Genomic DNA, 25034 nt, shown 5'->3' with positions numbered 1-25034 from the left:
GGGGAGAGCCACTGTCCTTGGTACTGAAAAGAGAAGCTCCATTTGGGCAAAGGCAAGGACAGCCCAGGATGGCCCTGTGTAGACCCAGCCTAAGGCCAGGCCAGAACCCACCTGTGTCCTGGGAGCCCAAAGATCTGACCCCACCTTCCTCTCTGCTCCCACAACTTAAAGAATGTTAAATCTAGAAGGAAGCTGGGAGACAGCCTTTTAAGCTCCATTTTACAGAAGAGGAAACTGAGGCCCAGTGGGAAAGTGACTCTACCAAGGTCCCATGAGGAGTTAGAGCCAGGACTAGTCCTCTAAAGTTTCAGGGTGAGTTTCTGGAAGGCAATTCTAGGGCAACATAAGGAATAAGATGGAAGGGGCAGGCAGAGGGCAGGGGAACTAGAGGGGAGGCTGGCACAATAGACCAGGCTTTGAAACAAAGAGGATAGGATGGGTGGGGCTCAAGCCAATGAGCAGTATGGAGGACCTGGGAAGGGCAGACTCATAGCCCAGAAGACTGGGTCCTGGAGAGGAGTTCCTCCCCACTTCACACAGCCCCGCCCTGCAGGGAACTGAGCCATCCCACCGGGGGCAGTAGGGTCACCCTGCTAGGATCTTATCCCAGAACAGAGTTTCCGGGGCCAATGCCCACAGTGATCGGCCCCATACCTCCCTCTGAGGCCAGACCCAGGATGGCGCTTTAAGCTGGGACACGGGCAACCTCAAGGCCTGGGAGAACAAAATGGGGACAAGTAATTATGAAGAGGAGAGGAGTATTCTACAAGCAAGGGGCAGAGCTGTGGAGGCCAGAGAAGTCACTTTTTTTTTGGCCCTACTGTGTCCCCATGGGTAATAATAACACCAACAGTTTACCAAGTGTCTAGTACGTGCCAGGCAAGAGGCTGGGTACCTTTACACATCCTATCTTATTCAATCCCCTGGACAACACAGCAAGGCATTATTGTCCTTATTCTACAAATGAGGAAGCGGGCTCAGAGAGGTGAAGTAACTTGCCCAAGTCTCCCAGCTAGTAAATGACAGGGTGTATCTCTGAAGGCCAATTTGAAGTCCTTCTCCAAAAAAGTGCCTTCTCGTCTCCAGGCTCAGATGCCTCATCAATAAAATGAGTACATCAGACCAGAGGATCTCCAGATCCCCAGGGCCCCTTCCTGCTCTGACATTTGGCAACTGGATGATTCAGAGAGACCTTTGGTTAGAAGGGCAGTGGGCAATTCCCCTGGCTCCCCAGGCATTCAGCCATGCCCTTGTATACCGCAGAGACAAGTGATCTGGAAGCCCCATCATCGTTCATTTCCCCTCAAGGCTGGAGGTCATCCTGGTGTCTGCTCCAATCCCTGCCTGCTGACTGTGGAGCCTAGGTAGGTGGACAGTCCCAGGCAGATCACTGATATGTCTCACAGTGACTCGGGCACCTGTCCTGGCCTTGGAAGACTGTCCCTCCAAATCATTTGGGCATGAAGAGACCTTTGGGTCTGAAGCTGAATCAGCCGATTCAGCCAGAGATCAGCAGGGCTTGGTTTCCTGAAGCCAGACTCCTGGGGGCCCTCCTAATCTTAGTCCCCCAACCTTAATGCCACCCCCTTGGTCCTGTCCCAGCCGAACTCCTGGATTCCTAGATCCCCATCTTCCTGTCTCCCTAGTGTCAAGCATATTCACAGGGGCCATGCTCATCCTGGGGCACTCATAATCTCAAGCCCCCTCCCCATCTAGCATTTCTCTGAGCCAGAAACCATATCGCAGCTTGATTGCTGGAAAAGACCATCCCACATGCTCCTGTGGAGGGCTTTGTAAAAATCTATTTTAAGGCCTGGAAAAGTCCCCCAGCCCCAGCCCCACCTGGGAGTCTTGATGGGCATTCTCCCCGGATCCTCCAGTGCCCCACCCCCTCACCACCCGCATCCAGCGACCTATTTGAAGGTTTCTTAGAGAAGTTGTTACTCTGAGCAAAATAAGCAGGAAGAGATTTTAAAACAAAACCAGCTGGTGTCTGGGCTGATGCCACAAAGTGAGGAGGTCTTGGTGGGGGGATGACGTGAGCTCCAGGTGTGACTGTGTGTGACAAGGTGGGTCACCCGCCAGGCTGAGCATAAGTAGGATTCTATAACCACCTGTCTGAGAAAGCATGCTGTATTTATCAGGAGGTAGCTGTGAAGGTAGTGTGTGAATGTGGCTTTGTGAGGTATATGCATACACACGTGATGTGTTTCTATGACCACAGGCCACTGAGTGTGCATGTGCGTAAGGGTAGGTTTCCTGAGCAATTGAGCATGCTATTTATGTGGTTATGCAAGGCATGTGTCTTTGTATGTGTGTGTCTCTCTCGTGGCTTTGTAACATATGCGTGCAGCTACTTGTACTTAGGAAACTCGAAGATTACAGGTGAGACTGAATCTCGTAGATGTTTCTGTGAAGCTGTGGTGTCACTCAGCACAGTGCCAGGAATATGATGGCTGCTTAATGAATAACTGCTGGCAAGTGTGTAAGTCTGTGCAGAGGCAGCAGAGCACCAAGGTTAGGAGCGTGAACTCGGGAGCCCAATGCTGGGGTTTGAACCCAGACTCCACCACCTACTAGCTGTATAGTTTGGGGCGTCTTACTTCCCTTCTCTGTGCTCCAGTACCCTCCACGTAGAGTTACAGAAGGAGTCAGTGAGTAGGACACGGACTAGACCCAGAGCAGCACCTGGTACATGGTAAGTGCGACATAAGGATGCGTGGGGGGTGGGAGTGCCCACCCACGAGAACCGGCCCTGGGAGCCCCGTCACTGTGAGGCGCCCCGCCCCAGCACGGGGTGCCCCACACCCCTCACCAGCCTGGGGGAGCTGGAGGGTGCTCCTGCTCCACTGGGTCAGGCCCACGACGGCCACCATCTTGGCCCCGAGGCTGCTGCGCCGCTTCTTGGCGGTGGTGGTCCCGGTCCCGTCCCCAGCCTGCTGGGATCCGCAGATTTCGCCGCTGATGCTGGAGCTCCGCACCACGTTCCTGGAGGCCGCAGCTGAGGCCGGACCTGGCTCCCCGTTAAACATGATCCACGGGGCGGCAGGGCCTCAGGCAACCCTGTGGGGCAGCGGGAGAGACAAAGGGGTCCCACGTCAGACCCTGGGCCCCTCTACCGCCGCCCCACCCCTTCCTAGCTGTGTGACCTCGGGCAAGGCGCTCAGCCTCTCTGAGGTTGTGGGGATGAAATGAACAAGTCAATGTAAAGGGTGTGCCCAGAATCTGGCTCAATGAACGGGACTATTCTCATTAGCGTGTGGCTGCCCCGACAAGTGACCTGGTTTGGCGGTGAAGGCGGAGGCCGTGCAGTTATGTGACCCACTCTTGAATTCCAGAGGCCTCTACCCACTAGCTGTGTGACCTCATGACCAAACATCTCGGGGGTTTCAGTGAACACCTCAGCAAAATGAGAAATGAAAGCACTTACCTCGTAGGACTGTTGTAAGGATTAAATTAGCGCAGGTGAAAGTGCCTGGAACGGTATCAGGCACGGAGTAAGTATTCAGTAAGCGTGACTGTTGTTTTCACAGCCAAAAAATGAGAACAGGCAGAACAAAACTGGCTCCAGCCTGGGCAGACTGTGGAAGGGGTCCTCCTGCTTGAAGCGGGTGGGACAGAAAAGTGTAAAGAAGCAGGGAAAATCACCCTTACTGGGAGGCGGCCACTGCAGGCATCTTAGCCAATTTCCTCCCAGTCTCTTTTTCACACATTTCAAAAAATAACTGAACTCATACTGCCAATACAATTTTATATCCTGCTATTTCTCATTTAATGTTATATCACAAGACTTTCCAGTGTTGTTAACACTTTGTAGAAATGTTTAAATGCCACCAGTATGTTCCATTGTATGGAGGCACTATAATTGACTTAAATGTTTCAATACGGTTACTGCTTAGATCAAGTCCAACTTTCTCCTCTCTCTCTCTCTCTCTCTCTCTCTCTCCCTTTCTCTCCTGTCTTTTAAACAACACTGCAATAAAGATCTTTGTACACTGATTTTTATCTGCTTATTTCCCTAGGATCAACTCCTGGAAATGAGGTGACTGGGCTAGTGAGTGTGAACGCCACTGGTAGCTTTTCACTTCCTGCTTCCTGACAGAGCTCTGGTTTTGTCCACCTCATCCCTTGTTTTAGAGGCAGATCCTGATTTGTTTAAAACAATCAGTGAGTGGCATTCACCTTGGTAACTCTTACTGATCCAAGGGTGGGCATATGACTAAGTTGGCCCAATCTGACTTAAGGGGAAGATTTGGATTCCAGGCTTACAAGAGAGGTGGGTGCTTCTCCGTCTGTCTGTCTGTCTTTTCCCTTCCTCCCTTACTACCTCTCTCCCGAGACAGAGCCCACCCCAGGATGAAGCCAGTGCTGCTGAGGGTGGCACGGCACAGAGACAGAAAGGACCTCAGGCCAACCTGGAGCCTGCCTTCTCTGGCCTTCGTGCTATGTGAGACAATGTGTTTTCCATTGCCTAAGCCAGTTTGACTCAGGGTTCTCTGTTACATCCAAAAGCATCTTACCTAATACTGAGAGCATAAACATTTTTCTGATTCTTGGAATATATTGCCAAATTCCTTTCCAAAGTAGACAAATTTTCTCTCTAATGCTGCATTCAACAAATACCTAAAGGGAATATAGCCAATATTTTATAGTAACAATAAATGGAGTATTACCTTTAAAAATTGTGAATTACTATACTGTACACCTATATAATACTGTACATCAAGTATACTTCAATTAAAAAAACGATTCCAAAAAAAAAATGTCAGTTATTCCTAAATTAATCTTTAGATTCAGCACAATCCCAATCAATATTCTAACTGGCCTTCTTGTAGAAACTGGCAAGTTGATGTCCTAAAATAATCAAGGCCATTTAAAAATTTTTATCTATTCCTTTTTAAAAACTGAAGTATAATTGACCTACAACACTATGTTAGATCCAGGTACACAAGATAGTGATTTGATAGTTCAATACATTACAAAATGATCATCACAAGTGATCCCAAGTTTTAAGTATTATATTTATGCTAAAGGTCATCATTTTATTTAATAATATACTTTAGAAAGATATTTTGGGGGGAATTTACTGGCGGTCCAGTGGTTAGGACTCCGCGCTTCCACTGCAGGGGGCACGGGTTTGATCCCTGGTTGGGGAACTAAGATCCTGCAAGCTGCATGGTACAGCCAAAAAAAAAAAAAAAGAAAAATATTTTTTCTCTGAGTATAAAATTGAGAAAAAAATGTTAAAAAAAATTTAAACCCCTAAAATTCCAAGGCCTCTGCTGAGTGTCAGTGATACAGTAGTGAGCCAGGCCGACTTCGTCCTGCCCTCCCAGAGCCTCCAGTCCAGGAGAGACAGACAGTGAATAACTAGTTATGCAATTAAATATTTAATGGCGGTTCCAACGAGTGCTAGGGAAGAGGACAGAGGGCGCTGGAAGTCACTCCGGGGAGCAGGGCAGCAGGTGCCCGTGGCTCTGTTTAGTGCAGAGGTGGGATCTCCAGCTGTCGCCCTCTACAACTTGGCTGAAAGTCCTAGGCTCGGACAGAGTACAGGAGAGACAGCTGCAGGCAGGCTCCGCCCCCAGCCCTTCCCAGCTCTGCTGCAGCCCCCAGAGCTTTCCCCAGGGCAGCTCCCATCCCAGGGCTCAGGGCCCCATCACCCTGAGGAATCCGACTTTTCAAAAGGACATAGAAAGGAGAGGGGAGATGGGGGTGGGAAGGGAAGGCACCACTCCAGCTGACGAGGAAGACAGTCCCCAGACAGCCGAGAATGGCCACCTGGGCTCCTGATCAGCACGCCTCCCGCCGGCCTGGTGAATGAGGGATGACAGTAGGGATGAGTTAGAGCCATGTTTTGACTTCTTTGTGGCTGTTTAGACTGTTCTCGCTGGCCCTGTGATGTATGCAGAGTCTCGGATTGTGTTTCTCCATCCATCCCCCATCAACCTTGCAGCTAATGGAAAGTCCCCCTGGACTTGGGCCTATGATGACCTCTTCAGTTTCCAATTCTAGTGCCAGTTTGTGTGTTTTTTTGGTATCTGCATGGTCTTTTGGTGGACGGTGGGAGAGGGCTTATCTGATACTTTGAACCAGCTAGAGCAAAAGCCTAATTTACTCCTTAAAGTATTTCTGTTACATGTGTAGTTATCTCCATGTCACAGATGAGAAAACCCAGTCTCAGAGAAGTTAAGGCCTTGCCCATCCAACCCAGCTAAGAAGTGGCCAGGCCTGGACTCCTGTTTCCGGGTCTCCTGTTTCCACGAAGAGACAGACACGCTCAGCAGCCCTTACTCCTTCACCCCAGAGCTCACCCAAAGAGGGGGCCCAGGCCTCCTGCTCAGGCTTTGCCCCGGGTCTCCAGGTTCTTTGAGAAAACTGTAAGCAAAGTATCTGTGATGAGAAAACCCACTCTGGCCCAGGTTCCCACGGCTGGCGTGAGCATCTGAGGGGCAGCAGAGATGCCACTCAGACCACAGCTGGAGAAGCAACTGCTTCCCTGGTGCTGCCGACAGGAAGCTCAAGAACACTGCTCCCAGGGGAAGAGAAGGAAAGAGGGTAAGGGACAAAATTCTTGACCCTGCCAACCCAGGGGCTCATGTTTCCTCATGAATAATGAATGGAACCGACAAGCAGATGGTTTGACATCCAGGACTCTGCACCATCCGCAGCCACATTCTCATCTTTAACCACCCGGGGACCACCCAGGGGGCCTGGAGAGCTGACGAATGTTTAGGAGGGCCCAGCAGGCAGGGGCTACCCCCAAGGGGACAGGAGGAGCCGAGCCTGACCCAAAGCACTGGACCCAGGATCTTAGGGGCTGCCCCCCGGTCCCAAGTCCAGGGTAGGGCAGCCTGGGAGAGTTCAGAATCAGGAGGTGGGATTAGAATGTATACTGTATAGATTAGATTCTTTGTGTGACCTTCTCTGGGCCTGGGTTCCTCATCTGTGTGTAAACTGAAGGGGTCAGATGACGTGCTCTCTAGAGTCCTTTTGACACACATGGCAGCAGCAGGCTCAGCATTCGGGCTCTAGCTGATTCTCTGGCAGCCAGTCTGGCTCAAGACGGGCAAGACAGAGAGCCAGTCAGAGCTGACCACCTGGCCCCTGTGAGGAAGGCAGTCGTACTCACAGCAGTGCCCCCAGCCATCAGACCTCAGGGATGGGAAAGGGGCAGCAGGTGGATATGGTGGCAGAGTGATGAGGGGCCGGCAGGACACAGAACACAGCACTTCACATACTGGTGGTTCTAAAAGATTGCTGAATGAATTTCTACAAAAGTCACTTCAACAATTCCCTGCCTCTGAGCAGGACTGTCCCTTTCCCAATCCAGGTCATGGCTTCTGATGGAAGGAAACCCTCCCATGATCTTGCTGGGTCACAGAAACCTTACTCTGAAGTTCTCCCTGCTGACTCCCATCTATTGCTATAGCAGCATCTATGGCCACAGCTTGGACATCCCCTCCAGGGATCCCTTCCTACTGCCCCCCCAACTCCTGCCAAGCTCCATGCCAGCAGATACCTTCCGAGTTCCCCAAGGAAGGAGCCTAGTGTTTTCTTTCTGGCCTTCAACGTTTGACCTCTACCCTGGGGTCTCAGTACCCGAAAGGCTCACAAAACCCTCTCCTGATTCCTGACGATGGCAGGACTCCGGGCTCTGCCTGGCCACCCTGGGCCCCTTGGTCCTTTTGACCATGTGTCTAACCAAGTTAATAAACCTTTTTTGAGCATCAGTAAGGCAATCCAAAAGCCCAAGATGAAACTAGCTACCCACGCCTTCAACAGAAAAGACCAAGGAATCTGTCACAGAGTGACAGACTGTTAGGCTGGAAGGGATGGCAAATTCCTAAGGCTCTTACCACCCCTCCCTATCCTCTGCACATAGCAGACATCACTAATCCTTCTCTCTTTCTCATCAGGGCCAGATTTAACCTCAGAATCCCTCTTAACACAGTGCTGCATCACCAACTGATGAGAACCAGCTCATAAGGTCAAACTGACTTGCCTCCCTATTCCAACCTGAGCCTTTCATTTTGCAGAGGAGGAAATCAAGGCTCAGAATGGGAAAGAGTAATGGAAAACTGATGAATTCATAAAAGTGCTAATAGAAGATCAAGATGAAAAAAAAATTAATTACATGGGACTGAGTGAACTGATGAGGATGATTATAATTTTTGTGACTTTCTGTTTGAATAAAAAAAAAAATCCCACAAGGACTCAGAGGCAAAAAATATACAAATCAATTTTCACTGCAAAGTAAAGGAGCTGTTACAGTGGAGGATTACTGGACTGAATGTCAATATTATGACATAGTATGAGTGTGTTTCGTGTTTGGTAATTGCAATCATTGTTGCTTTTGTTGTGGTCATCCATTTACAAGGCTTGGTGTCAGTTTATTTATCTCTTGTAAAAATAAAATACAGTGTGTGTGTGTGAAAAAAAAAACAAACAGAAAGCTAATAATGGAAAAAAAAGATTATTGTGATGATATGACATTATAATTTTAACATCTTAAAAAAAAAAAAAAAAAAAAAGAATGGGAAAGAGACACACCCAGGGTCACACAGAAAGCTGTTGACAAAACCAGAGCTCCAAACCAAGACTCCTAACTCCCAGGTCCTACATCACCTGTCAGGTGCTTCCTCCCCACCTCTCACCTCGAAGACAACCCAAACTCACCAAACTGATGAATCTGAATGTGGTGTTCCCATCACAGGGGGCTGTGCCCCTCCCAACAGCACACACCTAGGGCATTTACACAAGCCTTCTGTTAACTTCTGAGACACCAGTTTTCAAGAAAGGAGGTGAAGACAATCAGGGTAGCTTCCAGGAGGAGGTGATGTGATAAGAGTCTGGAAGGAAAAAGGGGAGCTTAGAGGAAGGGCTAGAGAGGACATGTGTCCTCCAGGGATTCTAGTAGCTTGTGGAGTAAAGAGACGGACTTTGGAGATAGTTGTGTGACCGTCAGCAAATCATTCAAACTCTCTGATGCTGTTTCCTCCTTGTCCAAACTCCTGGGTCCCCTAATCTGCCTTTAGGCACTTTAATGTTAAATTGCTGGTGCTAATGCCAAGGGACTCATCCAGGTCCAACTGCTAAGGAGCTCAGACCCTATTCTTCCTCTGTCCTCACCCTGACCGGTGGGGTCTGTGTCCCGCCCCAGACACTCTGTGACACGACCATCGGTCAGGAGTGTGTGTACTGGGGGTGTATCAGGGGGCCGACTCCCAGCTCCACCCGCAGTGTGTGATCCTGAGCAGGTCATTCAGCTTCTCTGAACCCTCATCTCCTCTTCTATAAAATGAGTCTACTGGCCATCTGGACCCAGCCTGACTCTCCGGGCTGGACCGGGGATCAGATGGGTTAATGAGGAGGATAGCACAGTAATTAAAAGCACAGGCTTTGGAAGCAGACAGACTTAGTTCAAAACCTAGATCTGTCACTTACAAGCCATATAACCCAGGGCAATTTCCTTAACAAACCCCCTGAGCCTAGAGCTCCTCATCTCTCAAGTGGGGATAATAATGCCTGCCTTAGGATTCTTAGATGAAATATTACAAAAATAAGGATTGGTACATGCTAAATGCTCAGCTGGGCAATTATATTATTACTATTCATAATGTGCCTTTGTAAATGGTAAAGGACTTCACAGGTGTTGGTGCTTATTAGTCTGGATTGCAACCAGGTGCAACCACTTCATGGGAAGGCTCGGAGACCAACAGGATCACCTCCCACTCCAGCCCTGGGTGCAGGATAAGTGTGGGATCTGGGTCCCTGCACCTCTCAGTTGAGGTGGGAGCTGACATGTGAGGCTGTGCTTTTCCCTGCCAACATCTCAGCTCCTGCTCCCTCAGCGGACGCTGGGTCTGGCATTGGAGACCCCTGCCCCAACCCTTATCTAGCACTAGGGCTGCCCACCACATTGCTCATGCCAATCTGTGCCCATGTCAGAGGCCAGACTTAACCTCAGAATCCCTCTTAACACAGTGCTGCCTCACCAACTAATGAGAACCAGCTCATGAGGTAATACTGATTTTTTTTTTTACCTGCATCTACAGAAGGTGGGGGTATCCCTTGTTTCTAGCCTTCTCTTTCCCCCTCAGGAAGAGACAGGTGGGTGACAGAGCTGGTGTGTGGTGGGGGAGGGTAAGCTGGACCCAGGGAGCACACCCAGCCTGAGTAGGGAGCACTCTGCCAGCTCCTCTCCTGGTTATGTGACTTTTATCTCCTCCAAACCAGGCTCGCACACACACTACGCATAACCGGGAGAGGCACAGGGCACAGAATTTCAGATGTGTGATTACACACCATGCAGACCCACACAAACGATACACACTTGAAGACACAATCACATGCGTACACAGACATGCACACCCCCCCCTAAGATACTCATCCACACAAAAGCACACAGGAGTAGCCACACTGACAGCCACAGGCAGGCAGACACACACACACACACACACACCCTCCCCCTGACCCCCGGCCCCTGCCCAGCTCAGAGGCAGGAAGAGCCCCATCCCTTCAGTGGGCAGGGAAGCAGGAAGTGTCTTACTTGGATCTGTGGGTTCCCTTGGCCAGGCATGCACACCAGCTCTGAGCAGGCGCTCGTGTGAGCTTGCACACACACACACACACACACACACACACATACACACTCTGGCCCCCAATCTCACCCCTCTGGCCCCCATCCCCACAGGCCGAACAAAGGATGTCATCATGAGGTCTGTGGCAAGGAGATGAGAAGGCTGGCTGGGAGCAGCTGCGGTCGCCATGGCTACTGAGCTGACCCACTTCTCCTCCACCCAGCCTGGCCCACTCAGCCCAGGCAAGAAGGGACAGGCAGCTTTGGGCAGGGGGCCCTCTCCCATCACACACAGTAAAGGGGCGGCCCTCTGAGTGTGTGGTAGGGATGGGCTGAGCAGACAGACTGGGTCCTGATACAAAGGCAAGAGCCAGACATCTCCTGAGGAGAGCCGGGTGCTCAGGCCTCCCCCAGCCTCAGGGGCCCATACGGGTCATGCACTTGCCCTGGACAAGTTCTCAGACACAGTCCTCACAGCAGGGCAGGGGCTTGGGTGGCTGGGCCCAACCAGTGTCCTCCAGACTCCAAGGACTTGGGACACCGAAGGGTGAGGCAGACCCAGAGCTGGGTGAGCCCCGTCTCCTGTTTGGAGCAAGGCTCCTGAGGGCACGGTTCGTCCTGCCCACTTGGACTGAGGGCTGCTGGGGGCATGGCCAGGCCTTCCTTCCTCAGACAGGGCTGCCGTGTGTCTTCTCTCAGCCAGGGGGCTCCGGAGGCCATGGCCGCACATCTTCCCTCAGAACTGGGTTCACAGAGGAACAACTCGGCCTTCAGACAGCTCAGTCTTGTGAGGAGATGGCTCACAAGGCAGAATGAATCCCTCCTGTGGGACAGCCTCCCGTAGCTCCCTGCTTCCTCCAGGAGAAAGTAAAAACCCCTCACAAGGCCCACAAGTGAAGTGACCCAGCGCATCTCGCACTCCTGCCCCTCCTCCGTATTCCAGCCACACTTGCATTTTTTTCATTCCTCAAAAGTGCCACTCTGTCTCCTGCTAGCCTGGAATGCTCTTCTCCAGTCCGTCCCCACCCTCGTGTCCTGCGGACCTGGTATGTGTCGCACCACCTTTGGGGGCTAATGCCTTCTCCAGCGCTCAGTCCCAGGCTGGATGTCATGTCCTAGGAGAGTCTTTGCAGACAAGGTTAGTCCCCCTGTCATGCTCCCCCAGACCCTATACCATCCTTGCCTGTTGTGCGATGAATTGTGCGCTCCCCCTGCAAAACAAAGACATGTTGAAGTCCTAACCCTTGGTACCTCAGGATGTGACCTTGTTTGGAAATAGGGTTGCTGCAGATGTGATTAGTAAAACTGAGGTCATACCTAAGGAGGGCAGGTCCCTAATCCAATATGACTGGTGTCCTTATAAGAAGATGGCTGTGTGAAGACAGAGAGAGACCACAGAGAGAACCCATGTGATGATGGAGGCAGAGACTGGAGTGATACAGCAACAAGCCAAGGAACACCAAGGATTGCCAGCTGTCACCAGAAGCCAGGAGAGAGCCATGGAGCAGCCTCCCTCGGAAGGAACCAACCCTACTAACACCTTGATTTTAGACTTCTAGCCTCCAGAACTGTGAGACAATAAATTTATGTTGTTTTAGGCCATCCGGTTTGTGGTACTTTGTTACAGCTGTCCTAGGAAACGAATACACTGCTGGCCCTAACTCGTTCAGTGCCCGTTTCCCACACCCCGCCCCGCTGGCTGTACGCTGCTTAGAAACAGAAAGCATGCCATCTTCTTCATCCTGAATCCCCTATGCTTGGCACATAGTAGGGCTCTGTAAATATTTGTTGAATGAATGAATGGTGATCTAAAATAAACTTTAAAATAAAAAATGGTATTTATAGCTGGATAGCAGAATTGTGAGTCATTTTTATTTTCCTTATGTGACATATTGTGTTTTCTAAAGTTACTACTTTAGAAACTGTATTAATGATCTCATAAAGAAAAAATGAAAATACATATTTTTCTTTTCAAAACATACATTAAAATAACAGACATTTCCACCAATGTGTAGTTGTGAAGAGGGAAAAGTTCTGCTCTCTGCTTGATAACTGTCTTTTTATTGATTAACTGATTCCTCCTCCTGTCACTCTAGTGGATTTACAGAGCTTGAGCTCCAGAGCCTTGTGGGGCATAGATTCCAGGTGGAAGCATCCAGAAAGAGTGCACATGCTTCCTGACCATCTCCATCACCCATCCCTTCTCATAGCTTGTGGCCAGATGTGGCAGCTGTTGCCTGACAGGGGCTGCTAGACTTGGCACTTGAGAATGCCACTAGAAAACACCCTGGGGCTGAAGCCACTCCCGAACAGAAGCAAGATGCCGCCCTCAGTGGATGCAATGTCCAGTGCCTCTCAAACTTAAATGTGCACACAAATCACCTGGGGATCTTACTGAAATGCAGTTTCTCATTCCATGGGTCACAGGAAGGTGGAGCCTGAGTGTCTGCATTTCAAACAAGCTCCCAGGTGATACCCACGCTGCTGGTCTGAGGACCACCCAAAGCACTGAGAGGTAAAGATAAAACACCCTGCCTGTTCTGCAGAAAGAGTGGACACTTCAGGATGGGGAGACCAGAGCAGGCATCACAGAGAAACTCTCTGCAGAGCAACTCGAAAGGTGGGTGGGATTTAGAGAGGTACAGGTGGCAGGAAAGAGGTGGAAACTAGCTGGGAAGGTCCAGAGAAAGAATGGTATGTTCAGAGGCTGCTAAACAGAGCAGTGCAGTTGGAGCAGGAGGTATGTGCAGCTGTGGAAGAGAGGGCTGGGAACGTAGGCTGGGAACAGCCAATGAAGGGCTCTGAATGTAGGGTTAAGAAGTTTGGATTTAATCCTGAAGGAAGTGAAATCTGACATGGTTGAGATGTAACATTTTACAGAGATCAGTCCAACACAGTGCAGAATCAGAAGAAAGCCCGACAGCAGGAAGAGCAGTCAGGAGGCAGGTAAGAAGCGCTGCACTGCTTCAGACAGTGCTGGTGGAAAGAGGAAAGGGGTGCAAGAGTTGTGGGAGGGCTTGGGGGACTGCCTGGAGTTAGCGATGGGACAAGGCTGGGGGAAGGGCAGAAACCAGAATCCAACATGATTTACAGCAAAGGTGAGGGCTGACAGATGCCATCCCCACAGCGTGAGGTCCTAGAGGGAAAAGTTGGCTTGAGGGAAACATGAGTCCCTATTTTAGATATGATGAGCCTGAGATAATTTTGCAACTCCCATATGGAGGTGTTGGACTGGTAAGCAGATTCCTTGGAGTTCAGGAGAGCAGTGTGAGTGGGCAGGATTTAGGTGTGTTCCCCAGAGGGAAAAGTGAGGTGTGGAAAGGAAGGAGAATGCCTGGAGGAGGGTACAGAGTGAGGAAAGGGTGAGAGGTAATACCTACAGTTAGGGGTAGGAGGAAAATGGAATCCACTGAAAGAGGGAGAATCAGCAAGTCAAAGTAGGAGAACTCAGAGAAGATGTCGTGAGTACACAGATGGCCAACCTGGAGGCCCTACACACCCTGACATCGAGACCAAGGAGAGGTCTGCCCAGCCCAGGATGCAGGAGGGCAAAGGAAGCCCAGGCCTGAACAAGAGCACAGCTTGAATGGAAAGCAGAATTTGGACTGGTAGAGAAGGGAGCTGGATGCCCTGCGGAGGGTCTGGGTTGCAGCAGGATCCCAAGGGGCCTGGGGCTCCCAAGCCCTTATTCCAGCTCAGCCCAAGCACAGGAAAGACAGTATCCCCACTCACAAACACACACACCGCACTTGCACACCCATTGACTACAGAACCCCCGGGACAGAGCAGAGAAGCAGGGGAAGAGGTCTTTGGGGCAAAGCCTCATTGCTGGGGAGCACATAATTTATCATCCAATTAGGACTCTTTCAAAGAGTGAACAGAGACACTACTAACAATCACACCAGAACCACAAGTGTAAGTTAGGACTGTCCCAGGCAAACCCGAGCCCTGAGGGATACTGGATCCCTCCCCCCCGCAAATACTCACTTGGTCCCTGTTCCCCCTTCCTAGAAAGGGTGGTAGAACTGACAGATAGGTGAGAGGGACGGGCTAGCTCATCCTCAGAGGGAGGGGCCCCGCTGAGGGTGTTGGTGGATGGGGAAATATCGCCCCCTCCCAGCCCCGCCCCAGCCTGAGCGCCGACGCCCCCGCCGAGGGGGAAGCGGCAGCACCACGGACAGCGGCCGGCCCCGCTCTCCCTGTTCCTTGCGGGTCTGGCCTTATTTGGCCAGGGCCGCCGCTAGGCCGGATCAATATTTCATGGGGGAAGGGGCTCGGGTTACCAGCCCCGCTCTGAGCCGGAAGGCGCCGCCCTCGCCCGCCGCCCGCCCTGGGGACGCTCCCCGGGAAGCCAGCATACCCTCGGCCCCAGCCCAGGCAGACACTGCCCTCAACGCACTCGGCCTTCCCAGGCACGCCCCTGGCCCCCCGCACCCTCTCTGGAGCACAAAGCCCCAGGTGCACGCCACACACTTGCACACAGCCACTCGGACACACCACAGAGCCAGACACGCGCTCTACAAAGACGACGACACAAACAAAACAACAGGCACACACCACACCCAACGTGCAAGCCACCAAGACGCACAACACACACACATACACACACCAGATGCCTCACAGACACACATTACACAGAGATACATTCACCACAGACCCACATGCACATCACACACAAGACACCCTGCCACACATGCCCAAACTCACACAACGCACAGAGCCTCCCCACAAAGACCCTCAGACATATCACTCAGAGGTCCTTTCACCACGGACACGCACACGTACATACAAACTCTCTCTCTTACACACATGCACACGCACACACAATATGCCTCCACAGAGACCCTCAGACGTTCGCCATGGATACACAAGCACACACCCCACACCGCCCAGGGCCACCACCCCTCCTGGAGCCAAGGCCTGCCCTCCCGCTGTGGACATGGGAGTGGGGAGGGGCAGGCAGGACTTTCCTCCTGCCCACCTGGCCCTGGTCTTGCGCCCTGTGGATAAATCCTCTGTGTCCTCTGAGGCCCCCTGGGGTTGCTGCCCCATCTCCAGGGGCAGGCAGTGAGCGGCACAAAGAGGTGGGAAAGGGGAGAGCAAGGAGAACAGGACCTTTCAGACCCCAAAGCCTCCTGGCTTTGCCGCCCCTGGGCCCCAAGCCCTGGGGACACCCTCACCCTAACCCATGGCCCCCATAGCCTCCTCACTCCCTGGGACTCCTGCCCTCTGGGAGGCCCTAAGGCCCATGTTGTGCATGGGGACCTGGAGGATTGTGGAGTCTGCACCCCCCGCCCAGGAGTGCCCAGGTCCTGCCTCAGAGGCAAGAGGCATCCTACCCCCATCCAGACACCCCAACTCCAAAAGCCCCCCTCTCAAGCAAGCTGGAGGACAGCAGCCCACGTTCTCCTATCTACAGGACAATCACAGCACGATTCTCTGAAAGCAACCCAAGCCACGGCACAAGGTGAGGAGAAGGGAGTAGGCTGGCACAGCATAAGAGACCCCCAAATTCTCCAGGTAGGTGGAGGGGATCTTAAAGATTATCTAGGTCCACATCCCTGACATCCCTGTACAACTTCCCAGTTTTGCATTATCCACATAACATTGTGTGTCCCTCAGTGGTTTATGCCAAATCTCCATACGCTTGTAAGGCTCATTAATTATTTTCTTAAAATTGGCACTTTTAAGTTAAATGCATTTATTTTAAATAGAAATTTTGTGTTACTACTATAAATGGAAAGCCAATACCAATTTTAATAAATAGAAAATGACAGTAAAATAAGTACAGTGAAAACAAAGCTATATTATTAAAGTTTAGCTACACAGAGCTGCCAGTCACGATCTCTGTGGTTTTTTGGGTGTTTTTCTTTTTGGCTACACCGCACGGCTTGCGTGATCTTAGCTCCCCGACCAGGGATCAAACCCAGGCCCCGGCATTGAAAACGCCAAGTCCTAACCACTGGACCACCAGGGAATTCCCCAAGATCTCTGTTTAAAAGGAAGGGCAGGGACTTCTCTGGTGGGGCAGTGGTTAAGAATCCGCCTGCCAATGCAGGGGACACAGGTTCAATCCCTGGTCCAGGAAGATCCCACATGCCGCAGAGCAACTAAGCCCGTGGGCCACAACTACTAAGCCTGTGCTCTAGAGCCCGTGACCACAACTACTGAGCCCTCGGGCTGCAACTACTTAAGCTCGCGCGCCTAGAGCCTGTGCTCCACAACAAGAGAAGCCACTGCAATGAGAAGGCCACGCACCGCAACAAAGAGAAGCCCCCGCTCGCCGCAACTAGAGAAAGCCTGTGCGCAGCAACAAAGACCCAACACAGCCAAAATAGAGTAAATAAATAAATAAATAAAATTTTAAAATTAAAAAAAAAAAAAGGACAGCAAGTGTTGGAAAGTTGTTAAAGACACACCAGCATGGCACTGACACTTTCTTCCTGGGACAAACTTGGACCTGATAGAGTTGAAAGGGAACCAACTTTCTCAGTATGTGAGCCAATGCCATGCAGTGGCATGTGCACAAGCCACTGAAAGTCATCTCAGGTCTCAATGAAGGGACCAAGCTCACGTTGGGAAGGAAGCTCTAGGCTTGCCTGCCTCCTGTAGGACCTTGGATGGCACGGTGGCAAGCTGGCACCCTGTTGCCACATTCCATTCCCGTAATAACAATCCTTAGAAATTGCTCAGTTCTCTCCTATTTACAAATTGTCCTTACACCTACCATCTAATAGGAGCCTCACAGCAGGAACTACCATGCATGGTTCTTCCCTGAGAAAAGGAAATGAGCTGAGTCTTAGGAGATGAATATGATTTTGACAGAGAGAACTGTCCTGACTGCTCACGCCCTCCTCATCCCTCTCTCCCCACTCCAAAGAGAGGTGAGAAAATCAGGGTCTCATCTCCCTAACTCTCTGCTCAGGCCTCTGAACGACATTTGACAGGCTCTTCGGAGCCTACCCTGGGCACTGCTGCCCCCGGAAAAGACTCCTCTTGAAGTCACAATGCTAGGTCTGTTTTTACCAGCTGCCGTCCTGATGGAAGGCTGGGGCCAGGCCCACCTGGCACTGTAAGAATTATAGCAGATGTCTTTTGAAGTATAATACTTGCCCAGATTACAAACAAACAAGAACCATGTCTGCATGTCTGACTTTGTTTTCCTTCCCTGCAGGCTGCAGTTGATTGGACCAGGGTGGGTACTTGACCCCCTCAGAGCCAATCAGATCCTCTCCTGGGAGTTTGGACTTGGATCTGCCAAGCCCTGGGTTCTATCTCTGAATGTAGCTGGAACTGAGGGATGAAATACAGGAACTATAGGTGGTCCATTATCTGGAGAAGCTGAGAAAACCCAGTGTGTGGAGACAGAAAGGTGAAGGCAGCCAACAAGGTACAGAGAGCAGCTGCTTCAATTTCTCCTGGCCTACAGGTCTCACCATCCAGAGGCTAATGATTTTCCTACTCCTCAGTTCCCCCAAACCCCTTGTGTTCTCGTAATAAACCCTTCTTTATTACTGAGGCTGGCTTGAGTGGGTTTCTGTATACAAGCAAAGACCTAATTAAGGACAGGGGAGAAGCTGGGAGCTGGAGGCACAAAGATGAACAATCTCTGTGCCTGCACCGGAAGAGTTCAGTTTCATGGGACACAAGGAGGAAAAGATGTAGACTCTGTGTGGATGTGGCGGAGGTGGGGGGGGGGCGCTAACTCTGCCCAGGGAGGGCCGGGAGGGTTCCTCAGAGGCTTCCCAGCAAAGGTGGCAGCTGAGCTGGTTTTGAAGAATGAAGGATGTTCTCCAGGGAGACAAAGCAGGGGTGGGGAGGCATTATAGGCAGAGGGAACCACAAGGGCAGAGGCACAGAGGCACAGAACAACAGCCTGATGTGTTAGAGGAACAGGAGTTCAAAGTGTGGGGAGGTGGGTAGGTAAGCAGGGGAGATGAGGCTGGAGGGGCTCTCGGGTGCAGATCATAACGTGCTTTGAATCCCATGCTAAGAAGCTGAGGCCCTTCTTGCCCTCAATGGGGAGCTATTGAAGTATTTTAAGTAGCAGGGTCAGTTCTGTGTTTTAGAACTCTGGGGCTATACAGAGAAAGGACTGGAAAAGGCAGGCCTGGAGGCAGGGAGGCTAGTTAGGATGCTGCAGCAATGATTCATCTATTCCTTTCATTCACAGAACAATTCATTGTTTACCTACTCTGTGCTGGGCCCAGGCAAAACTGGATTCCTGACCCCACAGAGTCCACAGTCTAGCAAGAAAGAGAGATGAGGAAAAGCAAGTCAAGTGTGATGAGTGTCGTAAAGAAGTACAAGGTCCTATGGAAGGGGCTGATGTTTAGTTTCCAGTTTAGGCTTCTCTGCAGAAATGATGTTCAAGCTGGTATCTATCTGAAGGAGACAGATAAGCAGGGGAAGGGCATTCCAGGATAAGGGAACAACATGTATGAAAGTCCTGCAGCTTAGGGAGAGGGTAATTGGTACAGACGATCCAAAAAGGTAGGCAAGGACCAGATCCCACAGGGCCTTGCAGACTACGTCAGTCTGGCTTTTATTCCAAGAAATCTTGGAAGGGTCTTAAGCAAGGAAATGACACAATCAAACATTTATCTTTAGAAGATCACTCTGACTACAGTATGAAACCTGAAATGAAGCCGGGCAAAAACAGAAACATAAGGAGACCAGTTAGGAGGCTGTCACAGTGGTCCAGGTGAGAGCTGATGCTGGTCTGGAGTGGGGCAGTGGGCAAGGAGAGAGATGACGGACTGGGGAGAGATATTCAGGAGAACCAACAGGACTTGCTGAGGACTGGCTGTAGAATGTGGGGGTGAAGGAGAGGGAGGTGTCCAGGAGAACTTCCAGCTTTCCAGCTTGAGCAAGTGGGTGGATGGTGGTGGCAGAGATGAGCTAGGGACACGAGGCAGAGCAGGTGCCAGCAGGCAGAGCTGGGACCTGAGTTTGGACCTGAGACTGATCATGAGACATCTAAATGTGGTCCAAGAAGTAGTTAGATTTGCAGGTCTTGAGCCCAGAAGAGAGCATTAAAGTCAAGTAAATGAGATTACCTGGGAGTGGGGGAAGAGTGGGCAATACAGGGCAGCTCTGAGGAATCATGGTTGCAGCAGGGCCTGGGCACAGAGTGACCGGAAGCTCTGAGCTTGGAATATCAGAACCATGAAATCCAAAGGCTTCCTCTCTCAGCCCTGGGAAGCGTCTGGCTTTGGCTCCACCTCCCCTGGCCGAGTATCACTCCTGAGCACAGGCACTTCCCGGATGAGACAGCCCTCCCTTCCCCACACACCTCTTTCCTCCTTGGCAAACTCCAAGTTATCCTTCAGACCCACCCAGCTTAGGAGGTGCCTCATCCTAGCGAAGTCCAGCTATGTCCAGGACTGGACATGCCTCGTCCAGGCATGTGCTCTCCCATCTGACAACCTGGGTTTGATGCCACTTGATGGCTGTGTGACTTTGGCCAAGAACCTGAATCTCACTTTCTTCATCTATACAATAATACAGATGAATAATAGGAAATAATAATCGTACCTACCTCATAGGGCTGTTTGAAGATGAATATGTCAAGTGCTTAGCAGAGAACCTAGCACACAGTAAGCACTAAATAAATGTTACTATTATTAACATCCCACCCACCTTGGGACAGTTAGTCATGCCCTCCATCTTACACCTCCTCCATTTGGGGACTAATTTGCAGGTCTGTGTCGCTCCCTGCCTCTTCCTATTCCAACCCAATTTGTGGGGCCATATAATACGCAGGGCCCAGGGCTAAATGAAAAAGCAGTATCCCTTGTTCAAAATTATTAAGAATTTCAAGATGGTGACAGTCAAACATTAAACTAAGCGTGGGGTCCCTCTAAGCACAGGTTGCCCTGTGCAACCACAGACTGGTGAATCTCGCCCTGCCTCCACCCCCAGTCAGCCCTAGGCCTGGGCCTGGCCCAAAGCTGGTGTCAACCCCCCTGCAAGAGAGTTAAAATGCCAACTGACATTGCAATAGGGTTTTGTGATTTCCATCTGGAATTTCATTTTATCCTTCCCATGGACAGATAACATCAACCCCCTTTTACAGTTGAGGATACTGAAGTTCAGAGACAGGTGTGCCTTGCCAGAGGTTACCCACCTCAGAACCGCAGAGCTGGGATGTGAATATAGGCCTGGCTGGTGCCAAAGCCCTGCCTCTTGCCCTCTGGCTCCCCAGATAGGTCGGGAGAACCTGGGCCCAAGAGATAAACTTCATCAACAAGACCCAGAGAGAGGGAGCTGGAGGGACTGGGCCTGGCCTCCTCCCTCCTGGGGTGAGTCACATAAACAACCTGCTCCCTGGGCACAGGGAAGGGGGCATGAGAGGGCAAAAGGTCACTGCTGAGAAGGATCTGCCTGAGGGCCACAGACCCCAGCCCACGCTTTCTGGAAGTCAGCCCCTGCTTCTTCTGCTTCAAATCCTTTAGAGGCTGCCATCGGCTTCAGGATAATTCCCAAGTCTAAAGTATCCTGCTAGATAGACCAGGAGGTCTGGTCTGGCTGTACTGACTCCTGCCCCCTCTCTTCCCTCTCTCCACGACTGCTGCCCTCGCCACCATACCAGGCCTGTTGCCGCCATCACCAAGGCCTTAGCACACCTGGTTCCCTCCTTCTCTGCCTCCTCAACTCCTTGTCACGCTACCGTCGCTGCATCTCTCCTTTCAACACATGTCACATGCTCTGGGCCGTCTCCCAGCTAGAATGCCCGCTCCATGGAGGCAGGAGCTGCCAGACACACAATGCTTAGTGCATCAGGTGTCTGAGCACATCGTCCTCCAACAGAGGCAGGAGGGCCTTGTACTCTTTCTCCCCTTCTCTCCACTCCTCCTCAACCCTCCTTTTCTTGTCCAGGCATCTTGAACTCAAGGTGCAAGGAGCCCAAACTTGCAAAGGGAAGAGAATCATCACACAGCCTGCACCCTTCACCTGCCAGTCCTGGGCTGGGTGCTGTACATCCAGTTACGACATTTAATCTGCCAAGCACCTTCCAGATGGGGGTGGGGCAGTATGGGTGTAAATTACTCCTATTTTTCCAGAGGTGTCTGAGACCTGAAGTGTAACAGAGTCTGGAGGTGGAGGATGCGGGACTTGAACCCAGGTCTCTCTGGTGCCCAAGAACCTGGAGTCCTCTCTGCCGCTGTGACTCACTGTTCCCAGGCAGCTCACCTCCAACCAGAGAGCAATTATTTCTAACCCGTGGCCTCCCTTCACACACAGCCCAGGCAGCACAGCTCCTTTGTTGGGTCAGCAAAACACCAGTGCAGGAAACAGCTCCACTGTCAGTGAGAAGCCAACGTAGAAGTCATCCCTCCCCTGGGTCAACAAAATGCCAGTGGGGGAGAAACAGTTCCCAGGTCAGACAAACACTAGTGGCGGAGACACCCCCATGGTCAGCAAAATGCCAGTACAGGAGGCATACCCTGCAACCCCAAGTCAGCAGAAGGCCAGTGTGACAGACACTTCCCTACAGCCCCCTCTACGTGTCATGGGCGTGCACAGAGTCCTCCAAGGTGATGCTCCCGGGGTGGGGTAGGGGAGGCAATGGGGCTGGGCTGCCACCCTGGGGAGAAGGCTGCAGCCTGGGAGTGGGGCAGACCTGGGTGAGAGTTGTCACATGGCACTAATGAAATCAACCACCAGCCTGCCCCCTCCTCCCCAGGGACCCTCCAGGCTCCAGCTGATGCAATGCCCAGGCTGGATAATTGTTTTCTTCCCTCCTTAAAGGGCCAGCTGCTGTTGCAGCTGCAGACATCACCCAGACCCCTGACAGACCCCAAAGAGCTTATCACCTGGTTAGGAACAGGGTGAGCCCAGAAAGTAGCAGCTCAGCCCTGGGCTCAGCAGAGTAAAATCCAATTATGTCCAGAGACCAGATGTGTCTGTGAGCAAGGAGGGAGGGAGAGAGAAGAGTTCAGGCCTGGCCCGCTGAGACCGTATGCCCCGAGGGATGGGACCTTGGTCCCTGCTGGATCCTCAGCCCCTGGCTCCTGCCTGCCCATCCGTCAGGTCCTTGGCACAGGGGTTGCTCAGGAGTTCAGCAGTTACCTACTGAGCTCTCCTGAGTGCCAGCCTCTGTGCTAGGCAGCTCAAATCCACCATTTCATTTACTCCTCTCAGCTGACCTAGAAGGTGGGTCTGTTCTACGAAGGAGGCTCAGAAAGGGGAAGTGATTTCCTCAATAGTGCATAGCCAGAAAGTGGCAGAGCCTGGGTTTGAAGCCAAGTTTGCCTGACTCTGGGCTTCATACCTGCAGAAGGTTGGGTAGGTATCAGACCCCATGGCTGCAGGTCCCTAAGCCAAGCAGCTGGCACAGAGGGCGGGGAAGGGGTCTGTGGGCCCTAAACAAGCTCTGAAGGGCACGAAGCTTGGACTGAGCACAGGTTTCACAGACTCCTTCCCCCACCCCCTCACCTCCACCAGAGAATGCCCCATTAGGCTGCCCACATGCCCCCAGGGACAGTTGGCAGCTGCCTGATTACAGACTAATTGGTGGCTGGCAGGAACTGTGGGGCTGGCTAGTTAACCCCTTGGTGACCAGGCCTAGCCCAAAAAGGCCCTCTCCTCACCACTTCAGGCCCCAAACTCAAGGAGCCCAGACAGAAGAAGTCATCACAGGCAGAAGACAGGACCAAAGAGGCAGCAGCCTTCTTCTCTACATCCAGACAACACCCCTGGGGCTGGGGCTAGACACAGATATTATATTCACCCAGGCTCCCCACTCACGAAGGCCCACATCCAAACAGCCCCCAGGTGGCAGTGCAGCCAGCGCCCCTGTTTTCTGGCCCTGGTATGGCATTGCCCACCCCATCCAGGACCACAAGAGCTATGGGCCTTCCCTGGGTTTCCAGGCCCAGGGTACTGGGAAGAAACCCACTCCTCAGGGATGGGTTATCCAGAAAAGGTGACGTGGACATGGGTCCAGGCAGCCTGGGGGCCAGCAGGTGAAAACACCCTCCCCTTGCATGAGAGGGTGCCCAAGTTGCCCACCAAGGGTCTTGCCAAACCTCCCTGAACCCTGGATTTCCCACCGTTGATTGACCAACTACCTTTCCCAGCTTCCCAGAAGCCCCCTCTCCCCACCCTAGGGCTGGAGTGGGCATCACCCCTTTTCTTTCATAGGGTGGGGGGTAGGGGTCCTCTGGGCACCACAATGGTGTCTCACTGGGAGGAAAGAGTGGCCAGCTTCTCAACCAGGGCACAGGCAGGAGAGAGAAAGGGAGGCTGCCTTCCAGCTCCCTTTCCAGGAGAGATTTTAAGCACTTTCCAAAAATGCCATGGGAGACAATGCTGTTGAAGACCAGGGCCCCAGGTGCTCTGAGCATCAGCAAAGAACTCAAGACTCTGGGGCCTTCTACTCCATTTTCCGGGCTTCCCCAAACACCTCATGTTCCCTTCTCATACCTTAGCCCCCCAGAGTCATCACACACACTGTGCTCCGCCCCCGGGCCCCCGCAACCCCCACCCAGACCTTGCACACTTAAGATCCCTACGTGGCGCCTCACGACCAGAGACCCCTCCCCCGCCCCGTGGTCCCCCAGACCTCCGCAACCCCCTCCTCACGTCCACTCCCAGGCGACCAAGGCCTACTGACTTACCCGGAGGTGGGGCCGGGGTCCAGACAGGGAGGGGTCTCCGCTGGCCGAGGCGACTCCGCAAGGCGGGGCAGGTGCTCCGGGACCCCGCCCCGCGGACCCGGCGGAAGGCGCGGCCCGGTCCCAGGCGCGCTGCGGCCTCCGAGGGGCAGGGGCGCGGGGCGGGGAGGGGCGGCGGGAGAAGCTCACGGGGGCATCGCCCGCAACCGGGCCGGGCAGCTCTGCTCCGCCCGCCTGCGCTGCCTGCTCCGCAGCCGCCACGGTTCTCAGCCACCGCCGGGTGCAAAGCCCAAGCCCCGGCTGGCGGGAGGCAAAGAGGGAGGCGGGGCCTGCTGGGGGCGGGGTCTCGATCGGGGGAGGGGCCATTGGAAGGGGCGGGGCAGGTGGGGCAGGGCTTGTGGTGGTGGGCGGGGCCTAAGGGAATCTGGAGAGTCTGGGTTTGCCGGGTTGGGGGCGACCTACGCTAATAAGGCCTCGAAGGGGCGGGGTGGAGAGGATGCCCGAAGCCTCTCCAGGTCTCCAGAACGCTCCTGCTCATGCTTGCCCCCCCTCCACCTCTACATCTATCTGTTCTTTCTCATCTTCCTTCGCTCTGGGAGACCCTCCAGGACCTCACTGGCACCTCGGTACCCCTGTCACACCCTGGACCAGATCCAGGAATGTCCAGGATGGTGAGAGAAGGGGGAAATCACCTACAAACATCAAATCCAGTTTACAGATGGAAAACCTGAAGCCCAGAGAGGAGAAAAGACTTGCCCAAGTGCGTGCTATGAAGAAAAAGACTTTACGGTGTCCGTTTCAGACAGAGGGTATGGGAGTAGAGAGTGTCT

General features: G+C 52.4%; 1 protein-coding gene across 9 annotated transcripts in view; it reads right to left on the bottom strand.

Annotated features, from left to right (window-relative positions):
- Window positions 1–24526, bottom strand: part of RIMS3 (regulating synaptic membrane exocytosis 3) — a 34562-nt gene extending 10036 nt beyond the window's left edge. The window contains exons 1-6 of one of the 9 annotated variants that reach the window (XM_082447135.1): window positions 24208–24526; window positions 22402–22491; window positions 21779–21925; window positions 8676–8852; window positions 3431–3595; window positions 2816–3063 (exon numbers count right to left, since the gene is read on the bottom strand). In XM_082447135.1, coding sequence (XP_082303261.1) covers window positions 2816–3032 — 217 coding nt within the window. In that variant the 5' untranslated portion in view covers window positions 3033–3063; window positions 3431–3595; window positions 8676–8852; ... (1 more) ...; window positions 22402–22491; window positions 24208–24526. Of the gene's footprint in view, window positions 1–2815; window positions 3064–3430; window positions 3602–8675; window positions 8853–21778; window positions 22059–22401; window positions 22492–24207 lie in introns of those variants that run through there. The other 8 variants (XM_082447130.1, XM_082447132.1, XM_082447131.1 and 5 more) reach the window with 8 other exon arrangements.
- Window positions 24527–25034: the final 508 nt, after the last annotated feature.

Source organism: Balaenoptera physalus, assembly GCF_965194825.1.
Source record: "Balaenoptera physalus genome assembly, chromosome: 1".
NCBI classification, from domain to species: Eukaryota; Metazoa; Chordata; class Mammalia; order Artiodactyla; family Balaenopteridae; genus Balaenoptera; species Balaenoptera physalus.
This window is presented reverse-complemented; position numbering and strand designations above follow the sequence as displayed.